General features: G+C 45.1%; 1 protein-coding gene and 1 long non-coding RNA gene across 6 annotated transcripts in view; both read left to right on the forward strand.

Moving 5' to 3' along the window:
- The first annotated feature begins 8,423 nt into the window (after window positions 1-8,423).
- CECR2 (CECR2 histone acetyl-lysine reader) overlaps window positions 8,424-25,116 on the forward strand; it is a 174,277-nt gene continuing 157,584 nt past the window's right edge. For all 5 annotated transcript variants that reach the window (XM_072799638.1, XM_072799639.1, XM_072799642.1 and 2 more), the window contains exon 1: window positions 8,424-8,572. In XM_072799638.1, the coding sequence (XP_072655739.1) occupies window positions 8,447-8,572 (126 nt within the window). In that variant the 5' untranslated portion in view covers window positions 8,424-8,446. The remainder of the gene's footprint in view (window positions 8,573-25,116) is intronic.
- On the forward strand, window positions 9,124-15,305 carry LOC140617732 (uncharacterized). The gene is made up of 2 exons (XR_012017917.1): window positions 9,124-9,206; window positions 9,364-15,305. It is a non-coding gene; the product is annotated as an uncharacterized lncRNA (long non-coding RNA).

Below are 25,116 nucleotides of genomic sequence, written 5' to 3' on the forward strand. Positions count from 1 at the left end.
TCTTCTCTGAACTCCTTCCTAAAAGGAGCCAAATGCACTACATTATTTCTTATACCTCTTTATGACTTTAATATTATATGGTATACTAACAGTGTATAGAATATGAATAATCCTATCAACTGCATTAGAACCTCAAGGCCAGAGACCGAATTTTTTACCTAAATGTGTATTTCTATATTGAATGAATCAATTTGGAGAGACAACTCTGGCCCAGCTAAGGAGTGTGAGGCCAGATTGTACACAACCCTGGGCACTTTGTCAACCAAAATAATGTGACCTTTAAACTGAGTAGAGATGGTTTGAGGCCAAAGGAATAACACAGGAGCTAAAATAATTAAAAAGAAAGTTAAAGAAATTAAGGATTGTAGTCCCTTTGAAAAGAGATTAAGAAAAGAACTCATTAAGATTCACCAGCTTCTGAATGGCACTAAGAATTGAGATGCTACAAAGCTATTTGACCTGGTGTCAAGAACAAGGGGAGATGCCACAATAAGATAGGCCAGGGATGGACACTCCAGGAATTCAGAGAGGAATTTTGGAACAGAACAGCATACACATGGACTAAGCAACCAGAGGCAGCAAGAGAGCTGATTCTTAGTTTCAGTTTCTAGAACAGAATTGAAGAATTCTTTAGCAGGCAATAAAATCTGAGTTCTAAAATCAAAAAGGGGGCCCATGGTAGAAAGGCACCTCAGCTCCTTTCTATTCTCACCCACTGAGTGCTAACATTTGTAATTGTTTCCTTTATGGCTGCATGTGGCATTAAGATAGTATTTGCTAGCCCCTGGCTCTGTTCTGAGCTTCTTGCAGCCGGAGCAGCAGAAGCAATGCTCCAGAGAGCCACAGCCTCCATGTTCAGGGCTGAAACTGTGAATGCCAGCAGCCTCTCTCAACCAGGGTCAGGAGAGTTTCAAGCCTGATACCTCAGTTTCATGGCTATAACAAATTACCAGTCTTAAGGTTAAAAAAAAAAAAAAAGAGAGAGAGAGAGAGAGAGGGAGCGAGAGCTGCTCACATAGCCCTGGTCTCAGGTGGCCTCAGAGCTCTTATTGCGGAGCAGAGCAATGGAAGGACACAGAGGCTGCAAGTCTCAGTTTATGGTAATGAGAGGCCCCATCCTAAGGAGCTCTGAGGAAAGGTGTGGACAGGTAGAAAGGACAACCAAGTTACTCTGAGCATGTTTCCACCTCAACCTAGGCTTTAGGAAGAGTAATTAACTACAGAAATGCTGAGAGAAATTGCTGGAAATGTGGGTGAGTGGTAAGGAGACATTTATACAGAGTACAGTATGGTTAGCAGAAGAATTTCTTTTTTTTTTCTTTCAGTTTTTATTTAAATTCCAGTTAGTTAAGATACAGTGCAATACTAGTTCCAGGTGTACAATACAGTGATTCAACCCTTCCATACATCACCCGGTACTCCTCATGATACTTGCTGCTTAGCTAAAGAAGTTCTGAACCTGTTGCTCTATTCACAGTGAATCCTTATAGTGACTTTTGCCTATCTCAATATGCTTTTTTTTTAAATGTAAACTTTCTCTCTCAATAAATTATCTCTTATTGTTTCTGTCATCTTCTTCCCCAACCAGTTGCCTATCTTTTTGGGTTCTCTCTCCCCCCATGCCTCACTTCTGAAACCTGCTTTACAGGATATCCAACACAGACGAGCTTTCCAAGGCGGATAAAGGTAACCACGGGTTCCATGGCAGTTAGGAAGGAGAGTTGGGACAGAGCTGGAAGGCTGTCAAGAGAGGAAGGAAGCAAAAAGATAAGCAATGGTAGCATCACTGACATGATCAAGGGCAATTTTATTTAATCCCTTTATAACTTGCCTTTTGTTCATTTACTGCCCATGTGTGCCCTATGTCCCAGGGCAATGTTCCTAGCCTCCAGCAAAAACTGTGAACATACACCTGGCAGCTTCATTTGTACAGTACTTAGCTTGGTGCCACACAAAATGAACTTGATTACCTTATGAAAATAGGCAGAAACCAAAACCCTGATTCAGTGAAAGGGAAAAAATAGAACTGGGAAGATCAATCTCAAATATTAAATCACTAGAAGTTGGAGAAATTAAGTGGAAGTAGAAAATTAAGTTTATGGTTGCCTGGGTGGCTCAGTGGTTGAACATCTGCCTTCAGCTCAGGTCGTGATCCCGGGGTCCTGGGATCAAGCCCCACATTGGGCTTCCTGCATGGAGCCTGCTTCTCCCTTTGCCTGTGTCTCTGACTCTCTCGGTGTGTCTCTCTCATGAATAAATAAATAAAATCTTAAAAACAATTAAGTTCATATGAAAGGCTTGAGAGTAATCTTAAAATTAAGTGGTTAACTAGATTACATAATAGCAAGCATGTTGACACTTTAAAAATTATAATTTGTGTTCTGTCACAGACTTTTATGAAAAAAAAGATATATGTAGAGAGGGTAACTAGTGTTTCCTATGAACTTATTAGTAATAAACACTTATTTCACAAACATTCATTTATGATCAATTATCTGTAGACTGCTCTAAGGGAGCAGGTGGAGGACAGCAATAAAGGAGCCCTATGGACTGTTCCCCGTGGAAGAGCTGAGATTTACTCAGTGAAACAAAGCATTCATGAAAGAGAGAAGTTGGAAGAGGTTGCAGTAGGCTAGAGTGGCTAGGGATGCCTCCCTGAGGTCTATATGGAGAAGCAGAGTTTGGATAGGAAAGAACCAATGATTTAGAGGACAGAGTGAGTAGTGTAGATCCATAAGGCCCAATACAATAGCTGCTAGCCACATGTGGCAGATTGAGCACTAAAATATGGCTAGTCCTAACTGAGATGTGCATTCAAGTGTAAAACACATGGCAGATTTCAAAGATTTGGTATAAAAAAAAATGTAAAATCATTCATTGATGTTTTTTGTATCGATTATATGTTGAAATTATTATTTTTTTAAAATTTTATTTATTTATGATAGTCACACAGAGAGAGAGAGAGAGGCAGAGACACAGGCAGAGGGAGAAGCAGGCTCCATGCAAGGAGCCCGATGTGGGACTCGATCCCTGGTCTCCAGGATCGCACCCTGGGCCAAAGGCAGGCTTTAAACCGCTGCGCCACCCAGGGATCCCCCTATATGTTGAAATTATAATATGTTGGAGACACTGTGTTTAAGAAAATATAATTATATTTTCAAGAACTAATTTATTTCTCATAATAATTATAATAAATATAACAAATAATTTACTGTTAAAATTAATCTTTTTCAAACTGATGTATTGTTTTACTATATCTGGCAAGACAGAGTAAGTCAGAGGTGGAGGGGAACTAGAGGAAAGAAAACCAGGAAGCTTCTATCTAATACAGTAAGACGAAAAGGACCTGGCTTAGGGTGGAAAGTGAGGGTATCAAAAGAAAAGGGATACAAGAGACATCGTGAAGGAAGAACCAAGAAGACAGTAATTATTAGCTAAGAGGAAAGGAAAAAGGAAAGTGCCATGAAAAAAAAAAAGTGAACCCAGGAGTCTGGGAATATAGTTGTTTTATTAAAAGAATTACAAAGTCAGGAAGGGTGTTTGAGGTGGATAGAACAGTGTTGTGCTAGCTGTCTGTCATGGTTGTTATTTTCCTTCCTCACCACATGTTGAGTTTAAGGTAATGAGAAGCATGCGACTGGCATCTGGGGAAATGACACTGTAACTCAGGGGAGAAGCTAGACTGAAGATGTGTATTGATAAAAAACTGATCTTTAATGCCGAGTGAATGAGTTCCAAGAAGAGAGAGCAGAAAGGCAGAGGAAAGAAGGAAGGAAAAGAATCCACAACAGGCATTTAAAGAAGTTCTGAATGTCTTATGGCGTCATGCTATCTCTTGCATTGTCATTATGTAATCAAATTAATCATTGGATTGCTGAGATATTAGGGACAGTTCCCCTCCCCGCCAAAAAGTGTAATGTGGTTGAGAAGATAGCTCTAATTATAAATCTTTTAATTTAAGTAGCACTTCAAAATAAATAGTAGATGACCCAAAGGAGTACTTGATAAGTGAATCATACAAACTGTGATTTCTTGTGTAAGGGTACATGGAGAGACACCCAAGTGAGGGTGTTTTGGGAAAGCTTTAGGAGAAAGTGAGTTTTGAGTGGGTCATGATCTAAGAGGTTGAGTTCTAAGTCTTTCTAGACGATTAAAAAGGTGTGATGACAAAGGAGGTTGGGCAACGCCCCCTTGGCCCAGGGCATGATTCTGGAGACCCAGGATCAAGTCCTCCCATATCAGGCTCCCTGCATGGAGCCTGCTTCTCCCTCTGCCTGTGTCTCTGTCTCTCTCTCTCTCATGAATGAATACATAAAATCTTTAAAAAAAAAAAAAAGAAAAGAAAAAGGAGGAGGTGGCAGCAAATTCAGGTGGGTAAGGGAACCAGTTTGTTGGGAGAAGTCATTGGATAGATGGGGTGGGGATGGGGTGGGAGCTACCCACTTTAAAATAGTGGCTCTATTCTAAAGGCAAAGCCACAGAACACAGAGACCATTTAGCTTAAGCCCTTTGTCTCACAGACGAAATACAGAGAGAATAAGAGACTTAGTTCTAACAGACAATTCCTATTTCCTGACTACTAATCTAATTTACTTTCTACAACTTCTAAAATTTTAAAGTTGTCTGGCTTACAGCCCTCTTTGGGAATAGGTACTTTATGGAATGCAGCTCTGTAATGAGAAAGGAAGGGTGTATGTGAGGGTGTGGCAAGGATTTATGAGGTAACTGGTCTTCAGTTATACACAGGCAACTAAAGTGACAAAGTAAGGTTTTACTCTACTCTTGCTCCAATTGGATTCTGGGACTGAAACAAGGAGAATCCAGGTTAAGTTGGTTAGGCAAAAAGAAAAGAAAGGCAGTTCAAGTAGAAAGACAGAAACAGTGTAATCATTAGAGAGGACACTGGAACATTTAGATTATAGTCCTAGTTAGCAGTGGTTATGGGAGAAGCCACACTTTTATTTCTCACATACCTTCCAAGGTTCAAATAAATGTTTTTAGCTGATCATTTGGAATTTGCAATGTATTTCCCAAAGAAGCAGTGTTATACAACGGTGGTTAGTTTCCCAGATGATCCTCCAGGAATCTATAAAGATTCCATCAGAACTGAAATAAATGCATATTTGCAAGGAGAAATAGAAATATTTTTTGCAGCATCAATGAATTAACAAAACAGATTAGCCAAACTAATTATTGTGGGGTTTTTAAAATCGAAAACATTTGATTAGGAGAGGATAAGGAACTGAAGGCTGTGGTGAATCTGAGGTTAATGGCACAACTCACAAATGGAAAAGAGGCAAGAGAGCGAAAGGGAAAGTATGAGCTGTGTGCATTTTTTTTAAGGAAGATGAGACAGTGTTTAGAGGGTGGAAGAATGGGCCAACCTGGAAAAAGCCTGGAGTGAGATACCACTCTGAAAGAAAGAGAGAAATAAGGGAGGGCCAGTGACCAACATATGGGTACAGAGGTCGTAATCTAGACTCCAGGAGATCTGCCCAAAAGCCGGTCCAGAGAATAACTCCGAGGTAGGGAAGTCCCAGGGGCAAGTGGGACAAATGTTCAGAGCAGAGTCAAAGACTCAAACGTGAGGCCCTCGTCCGAACTCGGGGAACTCCCAGACCATCCTTTCGGCCGGACCAGAGACATATAAGACTTCTTAGCTCCAGGGCCAAAATGGGTTCTAGGCTGTTGGTGAGAGCTGGGGTGGCTGGAGAGCACAGTGAGGGAGCAACCAGGCACTGAACCAGAATTAGAGAAGGAGGTCTTAAAGAAAAGGAAGGGAAGGAGAGGCAGATGTAAAGCTGGAGTGCTGGTCCATATGAACACTGAGATGGGATCCTCAGAAGAAAAAAAGGCAGCACAGGGCAAGTAAGGCAGAGCAAGAAAAAGGTGCTCAAAGAGAAAGAAAGAGGACTCTCTAATCACCACCAGGGGGCACCTCCAGATCCAGGACAGTTTTGTTGATGACCAGGACTGGGCAGTGGTGTGGGGGAGGGAAGAGGACAATAGAGTAGCCTTCCAACCAAGGGGGGTTGTAACCAGGACTCCAACACTCGGCAGTAACCACAACTTGTCTCCTTTCTGCTTCCTGGTGGTGTCGATATTCTGGGCACTATTATTCCTCCCTGGCTGGTGGTGACAATTGAGAGGCAAGATAAAAGAGGTTAAATCATGGTAACAGATACAGGCAAAAATGAGAAGACAGATGGAGACCCAGCAAAAAGGAACTGGGGGAAAGAACAGTCAGGATATAATGGATTAGAAATGAACATGAAGAAAAGCAGTAATGTTTAAAAAGAGAGAAGGAAAAGTTCTGGAAAATCAAACCGATCTGTGAGGAAATGAGGAAAGACGGGAGGAGAAAGTCCGAAAACATCTAATTCAGGTTATGTGATTAATTCGAGGGGCTCCTGTCCCCTTTCACATCTCATCTATTAATAGGATATCCACAGAAGAGCTTTATAAACACACAAAACTGTAGCCTTTGCTCTTTGGGAGCATCTAGATAAACACTTATTTTTGCCAAAGATGAAAGCATGTAATTGAATTTAAATTAAAAAGGGAAAAGAAAAGAAAGCATACAGTAGAATTTGAGGATGAATTTTAAGTCATTAAAAAGTTCGAGGAAATAAAGAAACAAAACTCTGGGGCCGTTTCTAAGCCAGGAGGGGTGTGGGGGAGCCAGTGTTAGAAGTATTTTGACTCATAAAAGATGCAATTAAGTTTAAGAAGTTGGCTCCCCCTCCCCCTTTAAATGCTGCTTTATGGAAACACAACAGGTTATTAAAGGCACCAGAATCAAGTGAGGGAGAGCTGAGGGAGAACCTGCAGACAGCCCACTCCACAATCTAGCGCAGACCCTGCTCGAGGTAGAAGAGGATGATAACCGTGCCTGCTTCCGTGAGTACCGGAGTACTTTAGGGAGGCGTCGGGGGTGGTGTCTCCAGACCGAGAGGCGGGTGCAGGGCCCGGCCAAGGCCCTCAGAGATGGAGATGAATCCAGGACTGAAAACCTCCTCGCACTGGCCAGTGCCTCCACCTGGGGGTTCACTGTAGTTTGCCCACACTTCCAGCCGGTCTCAAGTGTTCGGAAGTGTTTTTCTCCCTTCGGACTTGGCCGACTTGTACCGCACCGCACAATTCAGTACTTCGGAAGCCCCCGCGCCCGCACCCCCGCTCCAGGGCGCACCCCGGGCCGGCGCCAGCATCCGCCCTCCCCGGGGACCTGGCGCGCTCCGCGTCTCCCATCCCCCACCCCCCACCCCGCTAACGGCATTGTGCGCTCTCCTGCAGGCGGCCCTTGCGCGGCCCGCGGCTCTGGGCCCGGCTTCTCAGGGCGGTCGCACGTGTCCATCCTCCGGGGGGCCGCTCGGGCGCACGGCTGCTGATTGGCGCCTCCCCCGACCCCACCCTTCCCGCCGCGCTCCAGCCTCCAGCGCCCTGGGCCCCAGCTCAACCAGCCCCCCCCCCCCCGGGAGAAGAGAGCCACTTTGGAGCTCCTTGGAACACCGTTCCTGGAGGGAATCAAAGTGTCCGAGAACGTGTGGAAATCACTTTATCCCTCCCGGCCGCCTACTTCTGGGGCGCACGACCTCCGGTTCCCGGCGCCGCCGCGGCACGACCGGCGCCCGAACTCTCGCACGTGCGCGGCCCCGGGTCTGCCCCGCCGCAGGCACCGCCCGGCGGGCCCTTTAAAAGGACGCGACCACTAGGGCAGAGTGGGGGGCGGGAAAGGCCCTCGCGTCCCTGTGGCTCAGGTCGGTGAAGGCCTCGGCCCCGAGCACCCGCGCAGCGAGGGGGGCCCCGGGGCAGCCCGCGGGCCGGCTCGCTCCCTTCGCGGCCCGCCCCTCGCTCCTCGGGGCGCCCGCTGCCCTCCCCTCCCCTCCCCTCCCCCGCTCTCCCGGTGCAGCTGTCCGGGCGGGGGGTGGGGCGCGGGGCGGGGGTTGTTGTTGTGGCGAGGCAGCCCCGCCCCTCCTCGTGGCGGCCCCTCCCTCGGCCCGCGCGCGGCCCCGGCCCCGGCCCGGCCCGGCCCGGCCCCGCCCCCGGCCCCGCCCCCGGCCCCGCCCCCGCCCCCGCCCCCGCCCCCGCCCCGGCCCCATCTGTTTTCCCCGGCGGTGGGATGATTATATTGTACCGCGCTGGGGGCGGCCGCAGCCGCAGCCGCGGGATGGGGCGAGCGCGCGGGCCCCGCCGGCAGCCGCAGCCGCCGCCGCCGCCGCCTCAGTGAGTCGGGCCCCCGCCCGGGACGCCCGCCCTCAGCTCCTGCGCCCGCCGAGCCGCCCCCGCCCCGCCCCCGCCCCCGCCCCCGCCCGAGGAGCTGAGGCGCGGCGCCGCGGCGGGAGTCCGAGCGGGCGAGGCGCGCGGGCAGCGTGGGGCCGCCGGGGCTCTCGGGGGTCGCGGCCGCCGCCGCCGCCGCCGCCGCCGCCGCCGCCGCCGCGCCGGGGAGATGTGCCCGGAGGAGGGCGGCGCGGCCGGGCTGGGCGAGCTCCGCTCCTGGTGGGAAGTCCCGGCCATCGCGCACTTCTGCTCGCTCTTCCGCACCGCTTTCCGCCTGCCCGACTTCGAGATCGAGGTGAGCGGCCGCGGGGCGCCGCGCGGGGGCGGCGGGGGCTGCGGCGGGGGCTGCGGCGGGGGCTCCGGCGGGCGGGCGGCAGCGGCGAGGGCTCGGAGCTGGGGCACGAGGCGCGCGGGGCCGCCCGTCGCCGGCGTCCGGCCGCGGGACGCTGCTCGAGGCGGCCGTGCCCAGCGGCGCCCTCCGGGGCGAGGCGGAGCGGGGGCTGCGCTTTTGTACGAGTCCGGCCGGGGCCGGGGCGGGTGTGGGGCCGGGTGTGGGGCCGGGGGCCGGGGGCGGGTGTGGGGCCGGGGCGGGGGCCGGGTGCGGGGCCCGCCCGGTGCCGTTGGAGGGCGAGCGGGCTCGGCCGCCCCGGGTGCTCGGCGCGGCGGCCGGGGTCTGCGGGGCCGGGAGCGGCGCGCGCACCCGGACTCTCGGCCGCCTGGGTTCCCTTGGGGCGGGCGGGCGGACGCGGGGCCCGGCGGCGGCGCGGAAAGTTGAGCGCTCCGTTATTCCCGGCTGCGCCTCTCGTGCGGCGCGCGGCCCTCGGCGGCTCGCGGCGGGTCCGGCCACCATTATCCCTCCGGCGGCGGGTGGGAGGGGAGGGAGGGCTCTTCTGGCCAGGCCGAGGGTGCCCCCGGACCCGGGCTTTGTGGTGAGCGGACGAGGGCCGGGGTCCTGCGGCGGGACCGGGGCGGGAGTGCGCGCGGGGCGGACGCGGGGGCCGCCAGCCCGCCCCGCGCCGCCCCGCGCCGCCCGGCGCCGCACCCGCCCTCCGTCCGCGTATTTTTATTTATTTTTATTTTTGGAAGGCGGCGTGCGACATTTGATTGGCTGGCAGGTTGGGCCGCCTGCTCGCCGCGGCGGCGCGGACGTGTGGGGGACCCAGCACCTTTTGCGGCGGACAAAGGTGAATGGAAGCGGCGGCCAGTTCTCCCCGGGGTCCTGCCCGCGAGGTGGCCGGTGGAGCGCTCGACACAAGGATTACTCTTTCGCGGGAGCAAATCGTTGTTGTTGCCTCCCCACCCCCACCCACCCTACTTTCTGCCATTTTCAGAGTGATTTTGATTCGTGTATTCCCAGGGTTTCTGCCTCACCTTTATTTTTAGACTAAGTGGTGTTTGCGGAAATATCATTCGCTTCTCGCACGATCCGAGGGCTGGAGCCCGCTCTTGTTGCGGAGTTCATAGGACTGGGAAAATAGAAAGATCAAAAGAGGAACGCTGGGAGAACGAGGCGGAGTGTAGGCTGATAGCCTGGGACCGCGCTGCGGCTTTCGGCGAGTCTCCGTTCCTGAAGCCGATTAAAACAACGCGAGGAAACCGCAGGCTTGTGTTGGGAGGAAGAGGAGGGAGCTTGGGCGTCCTGAGTACCACCGCAGCGCCCGCTCCCGAAGTTTGGGAGTGATTGTTGCGAGCGCGGTCCTTACCGAAAATATAAGCAGGACAGCTGTTTATACTGCTGGACAAACGGGGCCGCGAAAACGACAGCTTTGAGAATGCTTAAATTCAAGAGATGCTTAACAGTTATCCCGGTAGTAGGGTTTTCTTTTGGTTGTTATAAAATCGCAAGTAGTTCAACTTTGTCCTGCATGGTGGCTGTTGTGGGAGGTGTTGCCTGTGACTGTGCCATCTTGGGTGCTGGTAAACTTGCCCCTTGGCCCATTTTCTTCTTTGCAAGATAATAAGATGGCTTAAGGACCCGTTCTAAAAATACTGTGGAAAAACTCATCTTCCAAAATCCATATACTCCCATTTTGTTGATGGAAAAATAGAAATGACTAATTTTGCCTTAAATTGTTGCAGATACGTAATCTCTAACTTGTCTTATATTCTAAGAAAGAAACTTGTGGTTTTTAAGTATTAGCTGGTATAATTCCTTAAGGAAATGTAAATTAATCAGGAATCCTGGGTGGCTCAGTGATTGTCTGCCTTTGGCTCAGGGCCTGATCCCGGAAAGCTGGGATCGAGTCCCACATTGGGCTCCCAGCTAGGAGCCTGCTTCTCCCTCTGCCTATGTCCCTGGCTCGCTCTCTCTCTGTGGCTCTCATGAATAAATACGTAAAATCTTTAAAGAAAAAAAAAAAAAAAAAGAAGGAGATGTAAGCTGATCAAAGAGGTCAATTTTGTGTGTATAATAGAAGTGGAAAGGGATCCCTGGGTGGCGCAGCTGTTTGGCGCCTGCCTTTGGCCCAGGGCGCGATCCTGGAGACCTGGGATCGAGTCCCACGTCGGGCTCCCGGTGCATGGAACCTGCTTCTCCCTCTGCCTGTGTCTCTGCCTCTCTCTCTCTCTCTCTCTCTCTGGCTATCATAAATAAATAAAAATAAAAAAAAAATAGAAGTGGAAAAATCATTGTTACAGGTGAATAATTTGGGCTGTTTGAGATGACTGTCCTTTCTTTTGATTCGAGTGGTTCTTGGAAGTGACACTGTTGTTTTTAAACTGCGTGCTGTTTGAAATACATGCAACAAGAACAAATATTTGGAATCCATATGCACATTTGTATGTCCACACTGTTTTTATTACAAGTTCAGTAGGTAGGTAACAAATGATAGTGACTTTTTAACTTACCCAGTTAACGTGTGATCCTCTCATGGCAGGTGTGTTTTGAGATGGTCAATGCAAATTGTAACTTAAAGTTTTTAATAGTTATCAGAAATTAAAATTAGTCGTTTTTAGGCTTCTAACAAATTTGACTCCTGACAGTGCGGAATTCATGGAAAACATCGTATGTATGTATGTATGTGGTCTTGCACTAAGGTGGGGCTCAGACTTAAAACCCGGAAATCAAGAGTCCCATGGTCCACTGACGGAGCCAGCCAGGCGCCCCTGAAAAACATCAGTTTCTAGTTTGAGTATAGATAAGTGATTTTTTTTTTTTTTGGCTTAGCTAATTTTTTAATCTAACAGTTTATTGTCCTGACAGGAGAAACAACCCCTTGGTTAGAGTGTATGATAACAATGGAAGACCCTTCTTAAACAAGCAAAAAAGCAATTCTGATGCTGAGTTGTACTTGTTAGGCCAACTGGAAAGGCCTACTATCTTAATTTGCTGCAACTTTAAAAGGCAAAAATGATGAATAATATACCAAGTGATAGAAGTTATAAACGAGCTTTTTTAGGAAACCAGTTTTCAGCTATGGGGAAATATCTTGTTTTGTCCTTGACCACCAAGCTGAACTCATGGGTTTATAGAAAATTTAGGAAGCAGAATCTTCAAGGACTTGGCTTGTATTTATCTAGAGTGCAGTAATCTCTTAGATAGGTGAGTGAAGGGCTGGGAAGATTCATGCTGCAATTCTGCAAGAGGTCAAGACCTCCCACTTACAGAACTGGTCCCCCCAAAATGGATAGTTTTATTTTTGCTTATAAAAAAACCTTTTTACTCTGTTAATCAACCTTGAATGTACAGAATTTCTTTAGGGATTCTGTAATTATCAGATAGAAAATCTGTGAGTCTGTAGATAATCCTTTAAGTTCAAAATATCTGGTTTTAAAAACCGTATTGACATTATATAAACCTTGAAAATTGTAGCACAATGTAGGTAAGAGAATTAAAATCACCCATAATTCCACCACTAAGAGATAAAAGCTGTTAACTGTTAACATTGTATCCCTCCACTCAGGGGTGAAAGCTATTAACTGTTAACATATTTAGAAATTCCCAAATATGCTTACAATGTATATGTGTTTTTATTTTTCAGATGAGGAGATTGAACTATACCTGGACAAGAGTAGGTTAATGACACTGAATTCAGTAGTTAGTGTTATCAAGCACGCCTACTCTACTAGGTGCTTAACTTTGAACTGGGAGATTACCAAAGAAGTTCATAACTTGCCTCCTTGGCGTCAGAAGATTCTCTTACTATTTCAGAATGATTTCATTTAAATCAAGTATTTTACAAATGTTTAACATTCCAGTGAGTTAGGCTGGTTAAGTGTTTTGTTTGTTTTGTTTTGTTTTACATTTTAGTTTTCTAGGCTAGTTAAGTTTTATCCCAATTTGAGAAATGACACATGGTAAGTTAACCTCCCCAATGATATTAATGCTGATTTCCCCCCCCCCCTACCAGGTGCTCCTCACAGTGAATGTAGTGTCTTGATCAAAGTAAGGGAAGGGAGTATAGAATAATTTTGAACAGTCTGGTCTGGAGTTAATCATGATGGGGATGGGGGTCTGGTGAGAAATCTCATCACAAACATTTTGGGAATATTTCTCTCTAGAGAAGAGACTGGTGCCTCTAAATGGCTCTTTGAAAATGGTCATGTAGAATTAATTGGATGGATGGTTTGTGTTTTAGCAGCATAGCAAAAATAATCTGATTGTCCTGTCTACTTTTCTTCCCTGGGCTTCTTGCTGTTGATTACTGAATCCTTTACTTGCCTTGGATCTCCTTCTTGGTTATGGCTGTGTGTAGATAGACGCTCATCTAACGAGCATGATGATCTGGGGGCAGTATCTTTAATTCAGATCCCTGGATTCTACTCTTTGTGTTTCTCCTTGGATCCAATCCCTTAAGATCACCAAGGCATAAATTATTTTTATTTATTTTTAGTTTTTAAAGTAATCTCTCCACCCAACATGGGGCTTGAACTCGTGTCCCTGAGATCAAGAGTTGCGTGTTCTACTGACAGAGCCAGCCAGGCACTCCAAGGCATAAATTATTAAGCATGAAAGTAAGAAAATAAGAATTGCTGAGAGTAACTTATTAGCACATCAGTCATATCAGGAGTTCTTAAGCCTGGGCCTATGGATGGGCTCTAGATTTTGTGTTGCTGTACATATATGCACTTTGCTGGAAGAGAGGGCCTGTTACTTTTATGTGAAAGAGGTCCCCAAACATACAAAGGTTAAAAAGCCCTGAACTAGATGAAAGAATAAGTTAACCTTGAATAGGGGAACCAGAAGCCTGGTTTTATGGCACAAGATGATACACTGGACTAGGAGTTGGGAAACTTGAAATTTTTATTTTTTAAAATAATATTTTACTTATTTATTTGAGAGCACGTGTGAGAGAGTGACAGCACGAGCAGGGAAGAGAGGGAGAAGCAGACTCCCTGCTGAGCAGGGAGCCTCCCATGGGGCTTGATCCCAGGATCCTGGGATTATGACCTGAGCTGAAGGAAGCTGCTTAACCAACTGAGCCACCCTGGTGCCTAGATTGTGGTTTCTTTTTTTTTTTTTTTTTTTTTTTTTTAAAGATTCAATCCATCGATTTGAGAGAGGGTGAGAGTATGAGTGTGCACGAGCATGCAGGAGCATGCACATGAACTGTGGATGGGGCTACGGTAGAGGCAGAGGGAGAAGCAGACTCTTCTCCAAGCAGGGAGCCCAACACAGGGCTCACTCAACAGGACCCTGAGATCATGACCTGAGCCACAGGCAGCAGCTTAACCAGCTGAGCTGCCCAGGCACCGCTGAGTGTGTTGGTTTTTATTTAGTTAGTTAGCTCTACACCTGACCTGGGGCTTGAACTCATGACCCTGAGATCAAGAGTCACATGCTCTACCTGCTGAGCCAGCCAGGTGTCCTCAAATGTTATCTCATTTAATCCTTAGCTATCTGTAACCGACTTTATGAGGTAGGAGTTACCCTTATTTTAGAGATGAGGAAATTGGAAATTGAGAGAGGCTGAGTTGATTTCTCACCTGGGTCTTAGGTTATTTGATAACAAATTTTATGCTGTTGCTACTATATCACATTGTTCCTATTTCATTATCTAAAATGAAGGGCTAGACCTGTAAGTAATGACCAAGATTCCATAGTGCAAATCTTGAGTTTTTTTATTTTTAGTAATGTGGGATACAGAAGATCTATTAAAACTTCTGCTGAACTAAGTACAGAGAGTCAAGTTCATGATTCCATTTCTTTCAGCAAGTATATACTAAGCATCTACTATGTGCTAGGCACAGTGTATTAGGTAATGGAGGTACAGATGTGAACATAACACAAAAATACCTCCCCTCTTTTCAGTGGAAGGAGACAGACAGTAAATGAATTGTTAAGTGTAGTATGTCAGAGGATATTAAAGCAGCATGGAGGCATAGGGAGGGCCAATTGAGGGATTGGGTTGTAATTTAAAATAGGCTGGTTAGGCATAGTCTCACTGAGAATATGGCATTTGAGCAGGATCAAAGGAGATAAATGATTTAAAATGATTTAAAAATGAGTAGTAGTTTGTGAAGATTTTACTTTTTTTTTTTTTTTTTTTAAGATTTTATGTATTTATTCATGAGAGACACACACAGAGAGAGAGGCAGAGACACAGGCAGAGGGAGAAGCAGGCTCCATGCAGGGAGCCCGATGTGGGACTGGATCCCGGGACTCCAGGATCACTCCCTGGGGCCGAAGGCAGGCGCCAAACCGCTGAGCCACCCAGGGATCCCCCAGATTTTACTTAGGAAAGAGAGAGAGAGAATGAGTAGAGGATAAGAGTTGAGAGAAAGGGAGATCCTGGCTGAGCAGGGAGCATTATGGAGGACTTGATCCCAGGATCCCGGCATCCTGACCTGAGTGGAAGGAAGGTAGATGCTTAGCCGACTGAGCCACCCAGGCAACCCAACACTATTCTATTTAATGTAAGACACCAGATGATAAACATTTTGTAAAGATTCAAGATCTGTTCCTTCTCTGAGAGGTAAAGCAGAGACACAAACACAGATGTGACTTACAGAGGGGGCAAATGCAATATGCAATTTGAAATTCTGAAAGAAAAAAAAAAAAAAGAAATTCTGAAAGAGGAGAATGTTCTGTCAGAGTATATCTGTTTCCAAAAGTGAGGGGCACCTGGCTTGGCTCTTGATCTCAGGGTTGTGAGTTCAGCCCCATGTTGGGTGTGGAAATTATTTAAATTTTCTCTCTCTTGGGGATGCCTGGGTGGCTCAGCGGTTAAGAATCTGCCTTCTGCTCAGGGCGTGATCCTGTGGTCCTGGATCGAATCCCACATTGGGTTCCCTGTGTGGAGCCTGCTTCTCCCTCTCCCTCTGCCCATGCCTCTGCCTCTCTCCCTCTGTGTGTCTCATGAATAAATAAATATTAAAAAATTTTTTTCTCTCTCTCTGAAAGTGAATACTGGATCCCATTTAATTAATTAATTAATTAATTTATTTATTTATTTATTCATGAGAGACAGAGAGACAGAGACACAGGCAGAGGGAGAAGCAGGCTCCATGCAGGGAGCCCGACGTGGGACTGGATCTCGGGTCTCCAGGATCACGCCCTGGGTTGAAGGCAGGCGCTAAACCGCTGAGCCACCCGGGCTGCCCTGGATCCCCTTTAAACCAACATTCTGAAAGCGAAGGCTTCTTTTTTTCTTTTTGCCAACCATGTGAAGCTCCAAAGGGGTAGTTGGGAGCTACTACAGTCGTAGAAAGGACAGTACCCTCTCGTTTCCGAAGGACAGCCTGTGTTACCCTCTGGCTTGCTTTATGACGGAAGTTGAGTGTAGTGTTCCTTAATTTTCTGGAACAAAGTTAGGATAGCCTAAAATATACCTTGGCAGCAGTTGGTACAAATGGACTCTCTGCCCTTTGATCAGGAGAGGTTTAGTGCTCGATTCTGGCTATAAGTAAGAATGAGGAGCATTAGCAGAATGCTGGAAAACTGCAGGTGCAAAGTTTAGGTAAAAATTCAGTGTGGACAGAGCCTAGGGGACAGAACCACACAGGTTCTAACTATATGGTTTTAGATCTAGTTGATGTGATTGAATGTATTTTCAAAAGGAATCAAGCAGAAAGTCAGGAGCCTGGATTGTGGGCTTACCTCTGTCGTTTACTTGAGTTACGACCTTAGGCAGATTTTAGGTTTCAGATGCCCCATACATAAAATGGGAATTTTTAGACTAGATGATTTTTTTTTTAAGATTTTATTAATTTATTCATAGAGACAGAGAGAGTGAGAGAGGCAGAGACACAGGCAGAGAGAGAAGCAGGCATCATACAGAGAGCCTGACGTGGGACTCGATCCAGGGTCTCCAGGATCACGCCCTGGGCTGCAGGCGGCGCTATACTGCTGCGCCACCGGGGCTGCCCAGTCTAGACGATTCTTAAGTCCTGTTGTTCTAGGAATGGTTCTTAGCATGCATAGCACTAGTAAGTGATTCAGAATATCATCGACCTCACTTACTAGGATCAATGTGGTGACCTGTGTTAGGCATGCTTTACAGATTAACTTTGTACCACATGACAGCTGCAAATCCATGCTTGACATGTTTGTGAATTATATGAACTTGTCTTTCTGTGGAAATCTTGTCTGCAGACATGCTAGATAGATTGAAGGTAGATTTTAGTACTTGATTGACCTCCAAGGTCCTCAGACTGAGCTGAGATTTTGTATTGTGAGCCTGTGAGAAATTCTGGAGGATGAAGGAGGTCCTGAATTAGGTTATTTTCCCTTCACTTTTGTTTCCTCACTTTTATTTTTTATTTATTTTTTAAAAAATAATTTATTTATTCATGAGAGACACAGAGAGGCAGAGACATAGGCAGAGGGAGAAGCAGGCTCCTTGCAGGGAGCCTGATGTGGGACTTGATCCCAGGACCCCGGGTGACGCCCTGAGCCAAAGGCAGACACTCAACCACCGAGCCACCAGACTTCCCTCCCCACTTTTATTTAACATCATTCATATTTGGAACGTTGAATGAAATCCAGTTATAGCTTCAGGCAAATGGCTTGCTTTTCATTTGGTATGAACTTTATAGATAGCATGTTGTCCTTCTGTATTTTCATGTTTCAGTAGATGCTGTTCCTTGAATGCTTTTATTATACATTCTTTACATTATCCTCTAATCTTTTTTTTTTTAATTTTTTTAAATTTTATTTATTTATGATAGGCACACAGTGAGAGAGAGAGGCAGAGACACAGGCAGAGGGAGAAGCAGGCTCCATGCACCGGGAGCCCGACGTGGGACTCGATCCCAGGTCTCCAGGATCGCGCCCTGGGCCAAAGGCAGGCGCTAAACCGCTGCGCCACCCAGGGATCCCCATTATCCTCTAATCTATATTAATTTATATTGAGAAACTTTGGAAAAGTTTTTTCAGTAATTCTTATAACTGATTTTTTTTATAACTGATTAATGAATTGTTAAATAATAATATTGAGTTCCGGATTCTGTGGGTTTCTTTAAGGTGTGGGGTTTCTTAGCCTCAGCACTATTGATATTTTAGACTAGGTAAGTCTTGTGGAAAAGCTGCCACATGCATTTTAAGCTGTCTGGAAGCATCTCTGGCCTCTACCCTCCGTGTGTGCCAGTAGCATCCCCAGTTGTGACAAATAAAATCGGCAAATTTCTCCTCAGGGGGTGGGTCCAGAGATCACTGTGTCTGAGATTTACTGCTTTAAGGTATAAGTGGGGAAGACTTTCCAGTGTTGGTCATTGTATAAAAGGTACACTGTGAAGATGATGAGTTTTTCCTTCTATAGTAATTTTCTTCCCCTAAATGCAAACCTTTAGTATATTTGTTTATAAAAATTGAAGGAAGTTAAAGTTGCTCTCAGATGTGCACGTTAGTAGTAATTACATGTGTTAGAAAACTGGGAAGCAGATGTTTTGTTAATATTTTTCTATATTGGGGAGTCATTTAAGGGTGGAAGTGGTTTGAGGGCAGTTAGGAGGTGTCTTGGATCTAACTGGGTCCCTGAAAGAAAGGTCTCCCTTAGTCAAGGCCTGGCTGCCTGGCACTGTTGGGGAAGAGGGGTGTTGTGTGATAGTCTCAGGCTGGCTTCTGCACTGCCATTGCCTGTCAGGCACAGGTTCTTCTTAACAGATTTCCTGAGCTTTGTGCAGTGGTAGACTAGTTATGACCAGGTCAAAAGTTAAGTGAGATCTAAGTTGGGGGGGGGGGGCGGGGTGTGCGTGCATGCATATGCTTGCCCATCTGAGACGTATGGGGTATGTTGCTATATAAAGTTTATTATTCCATCAGAATTTTCACCTTAGAACACACTAATAACCTTTCTTGAGGTCACTCTAAGTATCTTCATGATTTCTCTCTTTGGATTTTCCCTGTAGGCAAGTATGGCACTAATAGTTTATGGATCAAGTGGGTTTTCATTTTGGTTTGGAAAAGAAATTGTTTTTAAAAGATTTTATTTATTTAAGAGAGAGAAAGCACGTGCCCAAGCACAACCAGGGGGAGAGGCAGAGGGAGAGGGAAACAGAGAAGCAGGTTCCTCATTGAGTAGGGAGCCCAGTGCAAGGCTTCATCCCAGGCTCCTGGGATCATGACTTGAGCTGAAGGCAGACACTTAACCGACTGAGCCACACAGGGGCTCCAGGATTGGAAAAGTTGTATTTTGATGGTGATTTAGCAGTAAGCTTTTTTGAAAAGAAATACTACAGAACTTCAAGGGAGATGGTATCCATTATCTTTGGCTTCCCAAGGTGCTTTTACACATAGAGTGACCATCTCAGCGTCCATCTTTGCCATGGTATTTGGTCCCTGCAGAGATCCAGCACCTTATTTTTTGTTCTTTATTTCTCTTGGCTGGGAACTAAAGCCTGACCATACTTTTTTTTTTTTTTTCCCTCTCCTACTCCATTGTTGTGCTAGTCTACTGATGTCCTAGGTTTTGTTTTGGGCTGTGGTGGAGGAAGGTGGAATTTCTGGTCTGAATCAGGGTATTAATCTCCAGAATCTGTATAAATAAGTTGGGGTGAAGTCAGTCACTTTGGCAGCCAAAAGCAGTTTTCTCCAGGAGGGCGAATGACCCCTCAGAATAATTTTGTTAAGTGCTCTTTTTGCTCTTCTTTATTCACACCTTTAAAATAGAATATGGCTTATGTGAAAATACATGAAATGCAGTATTTGATTCTCCTGTTTGAAGTCTCTGATCTCATGTGACTTTGACGATTTGATTTGCTTTAAGCGATGTTGTGTTCTTATAAGTTTCACACTGTAATGGTCAGTTTTTCGCTCTGATTCTCTAGCCCAGACTTTTAGGAGCAGTGTTGCTCTACTTTTTCCCAAGGGTGGATTTGCTGCAGTAACTGACTGCCTGATTTGGCAGTATGTCACCAAGGCATGTGGCCACCTGAATTAAATGTGTGAATGGTTGTCATAGCAGACTGTGTGCATCCTTCTGTGCCCCTCCCCCCGCCCATAACCTCTAAAAATAAATGAAAAGAGAGGAAAGGGTCACAATTACACTAACCACTTCATGTTTTTAATGTTGAACCTTTAAATCATGTCCAACTAATAATTCCCAAGAATGGCATAAGTTCTTACAATTGCGAATGCTGTTACGCAGTCTAGTTGGCTACAGGAGTGTTTTTTTCACCTGACCAGTTCTTTTTAATGAACACCCCTTCCTTGAGTGTTCATTGTTTCAGCAACAATGGCACTAAGGACAGTTGATTTGCTTCACAGAAAATGTGTTAAATTAACAGATCTACTTCTTTAGCAAATCTTTTCTTTCCCTCATTCCCCATTGTGTCTCCACTGTCTCCCTGAAAGGTTGTGTTTGCATATTCTTTTAGGTGTGGGAGACCATTTTTATAATTGGTGTCCTGAAGTTCTTTGTTCAGGAGACACTGTTAAATGGGGGAAAGATGATTTAAAGAAAATTTTCACCTGTTGACATAATTAAGGGGTCTAAAAAAAGAAATTAAGGGATCTAACTTTGGATTTTTCCCTACTCTTAGACTCAGTGATTTGGGTTAGTATCCTACACAAGTGTTTACTATTCCCCCCCCCCCCCCACACACACATTGTTTCTGTTTCTGAAAGGCTTTTCTCCCCTCATTTTCCATCGTGTTATAAAAGGAGGCCTCTTTACAGGACATTTGGGATTGGGAGCAAAATGTTCTAATTGACATTGAGGATCCTTGTGTCTTCATAACACTAGATTTTCATCACCTTCAGTGCTTCACACTTCAGTGTGAAGTTTTAGACAAGAATGACAAAATTTTAGACTTAGAATGTCCTGTGTACTAAATTTTAGAATAAATCTGGTGTTGGAAGCTGGGATAGAAGAGAGTGAAGGAAGACAGAGTTTAACTATTGGAATGAAGAGTGTGGAATGCTGAAGGTAGCACATTGTACGAAAGGACTTTGATCATTCGCGCTGTTGAATAGGTGGGACTAGATGACCACCAATGTCGGATGCATAAAGAAGGCAAAATCAGTTACGTATGTTTTTGGTTGCAAGTAAAGAACACCATACCAACAGCAACTTTTAAAGACTTTGGACCAGCCTGTAGTGGAACCTGGAGGAATGTGGTTCCTGGCAGGTGTGGCAGCTCTGAAGAGTATAGTTTAGCAGTTGGGCAGTGGTGTTTCCCATGGTGACAGGATGGTTTTGCAGCTCCAAGGTCTGGAGTGATGCAGAGAAGTATAGAAAATTACAGTAGAAAACAGCCTTTGAGTTGGTGATGTGAAGGGGTCGAAGATGACTTCAGAGAAGCCTGTTTGAATAGGAAGAGTGAGGCTAAAACTGCTTTCTCCTGGAATGATAGAGGAAAAGAATGCTCTAGGAAGCTTAAGGGAATGGTGGGGAAAAAAGGAAATTTAAAACTTTTTTCAGGAATAACATATAACCATCACAAGAAGAAATCTTAGTTCTTCCGTGGTTAACATTTTAATGTTGTACCAAGGGAGTCGATTGCAGTACCTTTTTTAAGAAAGTTTTTGTTTTTAAAGAAAAGCCAGCCTATTTCCAAATTCTACCCCATGTTTTATACTATCAGTCCTCTCTATTTCTCCCTCTGATTGTTGGGACAGGGGTTGGTAGTTACCCCACCCTAAGATTGTCAGTTGTTCTGTATTTTAGTTTCCTGTTTCGTTAAAATGAAAATCTATACATGGGAATGTATCCTTTTTCTTTCGAATTTTATATTTACTCTTGCTTAAACGATTGAATGTTTGGAATACTTCAGTTCTTAGTTTCTCTCTGTTGATAAGTATTTAATGATCTGTAAGACTGCTACTTAATACAACTCTGTGATCCTTTTATGGGCATTTGCTTATTACCAATAAGATGGATATTAATGATAAGTCCTAATAACACGTGCCATGCCCTGTGTCCAGTGAAAGTTACATTTCAACAGAAGGGGTTTTTTGTTTGTCTTCTCTCCCCGCTGGCTGTCCAAAAAAATTTGGAGGTTATTGGGCAGTTCTAGCAGCTTCTGATCCCTTCTCCCTCCTCCTGGGTCAAGTAAATCTATATCCTTAATAGTAATCTAATATGTCTTGCAAGAAAAGGTGAACCGGGTCAGCCAAATCCCTATTCTTGAGAGTGTAACCTAGGAAATGTAAGGATTTTCGAGTTAGAGTGGAAAAGAAGCTAAAACTAGCACCATGATAAGCCATGATACAAGCCAAAATCATGGATATGAGGGAGCAGAAACTGACAGAGACCCGGCATTAGAGGAGGGCTCCAGCTCCAGTCTATTGGTATATATCCTGCAGGAACCCTCAAGCTTGTTAGGGGGTCCGCATTCCTTGTACTCCAAAGAGACTATAACACCTTCCTTACTTTTCTTTATGTGCATACATTAAATATTTACAAAGGTAGGATCATAGTTTTACATACTCCACAGGATCCTGTTTTATTTAGTTAACAGTATTACATGATATAGAATGCCCTTTCATTTCCTGCATTATGACTTTTAAGTAAACTTCAGAGTATTGGCACTCAGATTTATTTTAACCAGTCTTTTGTGGGGCATTGAAATTATTTTTAGTTAATGGTTCATAACAACCATGAACAGAAATTTTTTTCCCGGGGTGCCTCGGTGGCTCAGTCCATTAAGTGTCTGCCTTTGGCTCAGCTCCTGATCCTGGGGTCCTGGGATGAAGGCCCTTGTCAGGCTTCCTGCTCAGTGGGGAGCCTGCTTCTCCCTCTCCCTCTGCTTCTGCCCCTACTTGTTTACTTGCTCACTCTCAATCTCTCTCAAATAAATAAAATCTTAGAAAAAAAACTTTTTCCCAAGAGATTTTTTTTATTTAAAAATTTTTTGAGGCATGTCTTGGCTCAGTGGTTGAGCATTGAACTTTGGCTTGGGTCGTGATCTCCGGGTCCTGGGATCGAATCTCCCATCGGGCTCCCTGCGGGGAGCCTGCTTCTCCCCTCTTTCTAGGTCTCTGCCTCTCTTAAAAAAAATCTTAATAATCTCTTAATAATCTCCACACCCAATGTGAGGCTTGAATTCCTGACTCTGAGATCAAGAGTCACAAGCATCTTCTGACTGAGCCAGCCAGGTCCCCCAAAGTTACTGTTTGTGATCATTAGATTTTTGTTATTACTTTCCATTTGAAGGCTTAAGTTTTGAGTTTTCTTCAGTCATTTTTTGTGTCTGTTTTATGATCAAAGCGAACATGAATGTGGTGCCCACACTGGGTGCTCTAGGCAGTGCTTTAAGTGTTTCTCATGCATCAGCTTACCTATTCTTTTTTAAAATTGAGATATAATGGACATATAACATTGTTAGTTTCAGGTATATAACATAATGATCTGCTATTGCATATATTGTCATGTGATCACCACAATAAGTCTAGTTAATATCCATCACCACATATAGTTACAGGGTTTTTTTTTTTTCCTTGTGATGAGAACTTTTTTTTTTTTTTAAGATTTTACTTACTTATCCATGAGAGACACACACACACACACACACACACACACACACACACACACACACGCAGAGGCAGAGGCGGAGGGAGAAGCAGGCTCCATGCAGGGAGCCCGACCTGGTACTCAATCCCAGGTCTCCAGGATCACGCCCTGGGCTGAAGGTGGCACTAAACCGCTGAGCCACCCAGGCTGCCCATGATGAGAACTTTTAAAGACCTACTCTCTTACCAACTTTCAGATATACAGTATTGTATACTGTAGTTACCATGCTCTATATAACATCTCCAGGACTAACTTATTTTATAACTGGAAATTTATTTTTGTTTTTTAAAGATTTTATTTATTCATGAGAGACACAGAGAGAGAGAGAGAGAGAGGCAGAGACACAAGCAGAGGGAGAAGCAGGCTCCCTGCAGGGAGCCCTATGTGAGACTCCCTGGGACTCTGGGATCACGACCTGAGCTGAAGGCAGACGCTCAACCACTGAGCCACCCAGATGCTCCTATACTGGAAATTTGTGTCTTTTTGGCCACCATATTTTCCACCCCCTACTCTGCCGCTAGCAACCACCAATCTGTTCTTTGTATCTGAGTTGATGGGAGTTGTTTTTATCTTTTTTTTAAAGATTCCACACATAAATGAGATCATGCACTATTTGTCTTTCTCTGACTTATTTCTTGGAGTATACTGCCTTCATGGTCTATCCATGTTCTTGCAAATGGCAAGATCCTTCTTTTTTTTAAATTGCTGAATAATATTCTCATCAGATTTTCTTTATTCGTTCATTGATGGATCCTTAGATTGCTTTCCTGCCTTGGCTGTTGTGAATCTTGCTGCAGTGGACATGAGGTGCATTTTCCTTTGGATATATTCAGAAGTGGAATTGCTGGTTCATGGGGTAGTTCCATTTTTAATTTTTTGAGGAACTGCCCTACTGTTTTACATAGGGGCTGTGCACCAGTTTACACTCCCACCAGCAGTGCACAAGTGTTTTCTTTTTTTCACATCTTCCCTAATAACTTTGTTTCTTGTTTTTTTGTTGATAGCCATTCTAACTGGTATCAGGTAACATTGTAGTTTTGATTTACATTTCCCTGGTGATTAGTGATTTTGAGCACCTTTTCATGTATCTTTTGGCCATTTGTGTGTCTTTGGAAAGATGTCTACTGACCTCCTCTGCCCACTTTTATTAATTTTTTTTTTTTTTTGCTATTGATTGGTATTTTTCTATTTAATTCCCCTATGAGGTAGACATCACCTTTTATCTCAGCCTGTAGATGAAGAATTGGAGGCACACAGAGGTGAAGTGATTTGCCCAGTCACATAACCAGCAGGTGGCAGAAGTCAGACCTGAACCCAGAACGTTTGACTTCAGTAAAATGCCAAGACCTTTATTAGTGAAGGAAATGAGTGGTAGTGTTGATGAGGAAAATTGGTAGTCAGAGCAGGTTCTTTTAGAGGCCTGTTAGGAGGTGGGTGAAAATAAATTCTTGTTAATATCATGGCATTAAAAAGGAGTCTTAAGCAAAAATGTAAGAGCATAGAGTTTGGAAAAATGACACTTAAAATTTTTATTTATTAATTTTTTAAGTAATCCCTATACCCACCATGGGCCTCGAACTCACAACCCTGAGGTCAAGAGTCACATATTCTACCTTCTGAGCCTACCAGGTACCTCAGGGAAAAAGACATTTTAGATGTGAGAGAAATCAGTTTTTCTCTTAATACTCAAAATATGTGCACAGTGTGTCACTATCTATTAAGAATTACTTTTGTTATTTTCCCATTCTCCTGTAACAGCTGGCTGGCACTTTTAAAACATTTCTTTAATTTTTAAATAACGTCAAACTTCTAGGAAAGCTATAAGACTTGTACAGAGAAGGGATCTCTGGGTGGCTCAGTGGTTTGGCACCTGCCTTCGGTCCAGGGCGTGATCCTGGAGTCCCAGGATCGAATTCCACATCAGGTTCCCTGCATGGAGCCTGCTTCT

The sequence above is a fragment of the Canis lupus genome, chromosome 25, assembly GCF_048164855.1.
Source record: "Canis lupus baileyi chromosome 25, mCanLup2.hap1, whole genome shotgun sequence".
NCBI classification, from domain to species: domain Eukaryota; kingdom Metazoa; phylum Chordata; class Mammalia; order Carnivora; family Canidae; genus Canis; species Canis lupus.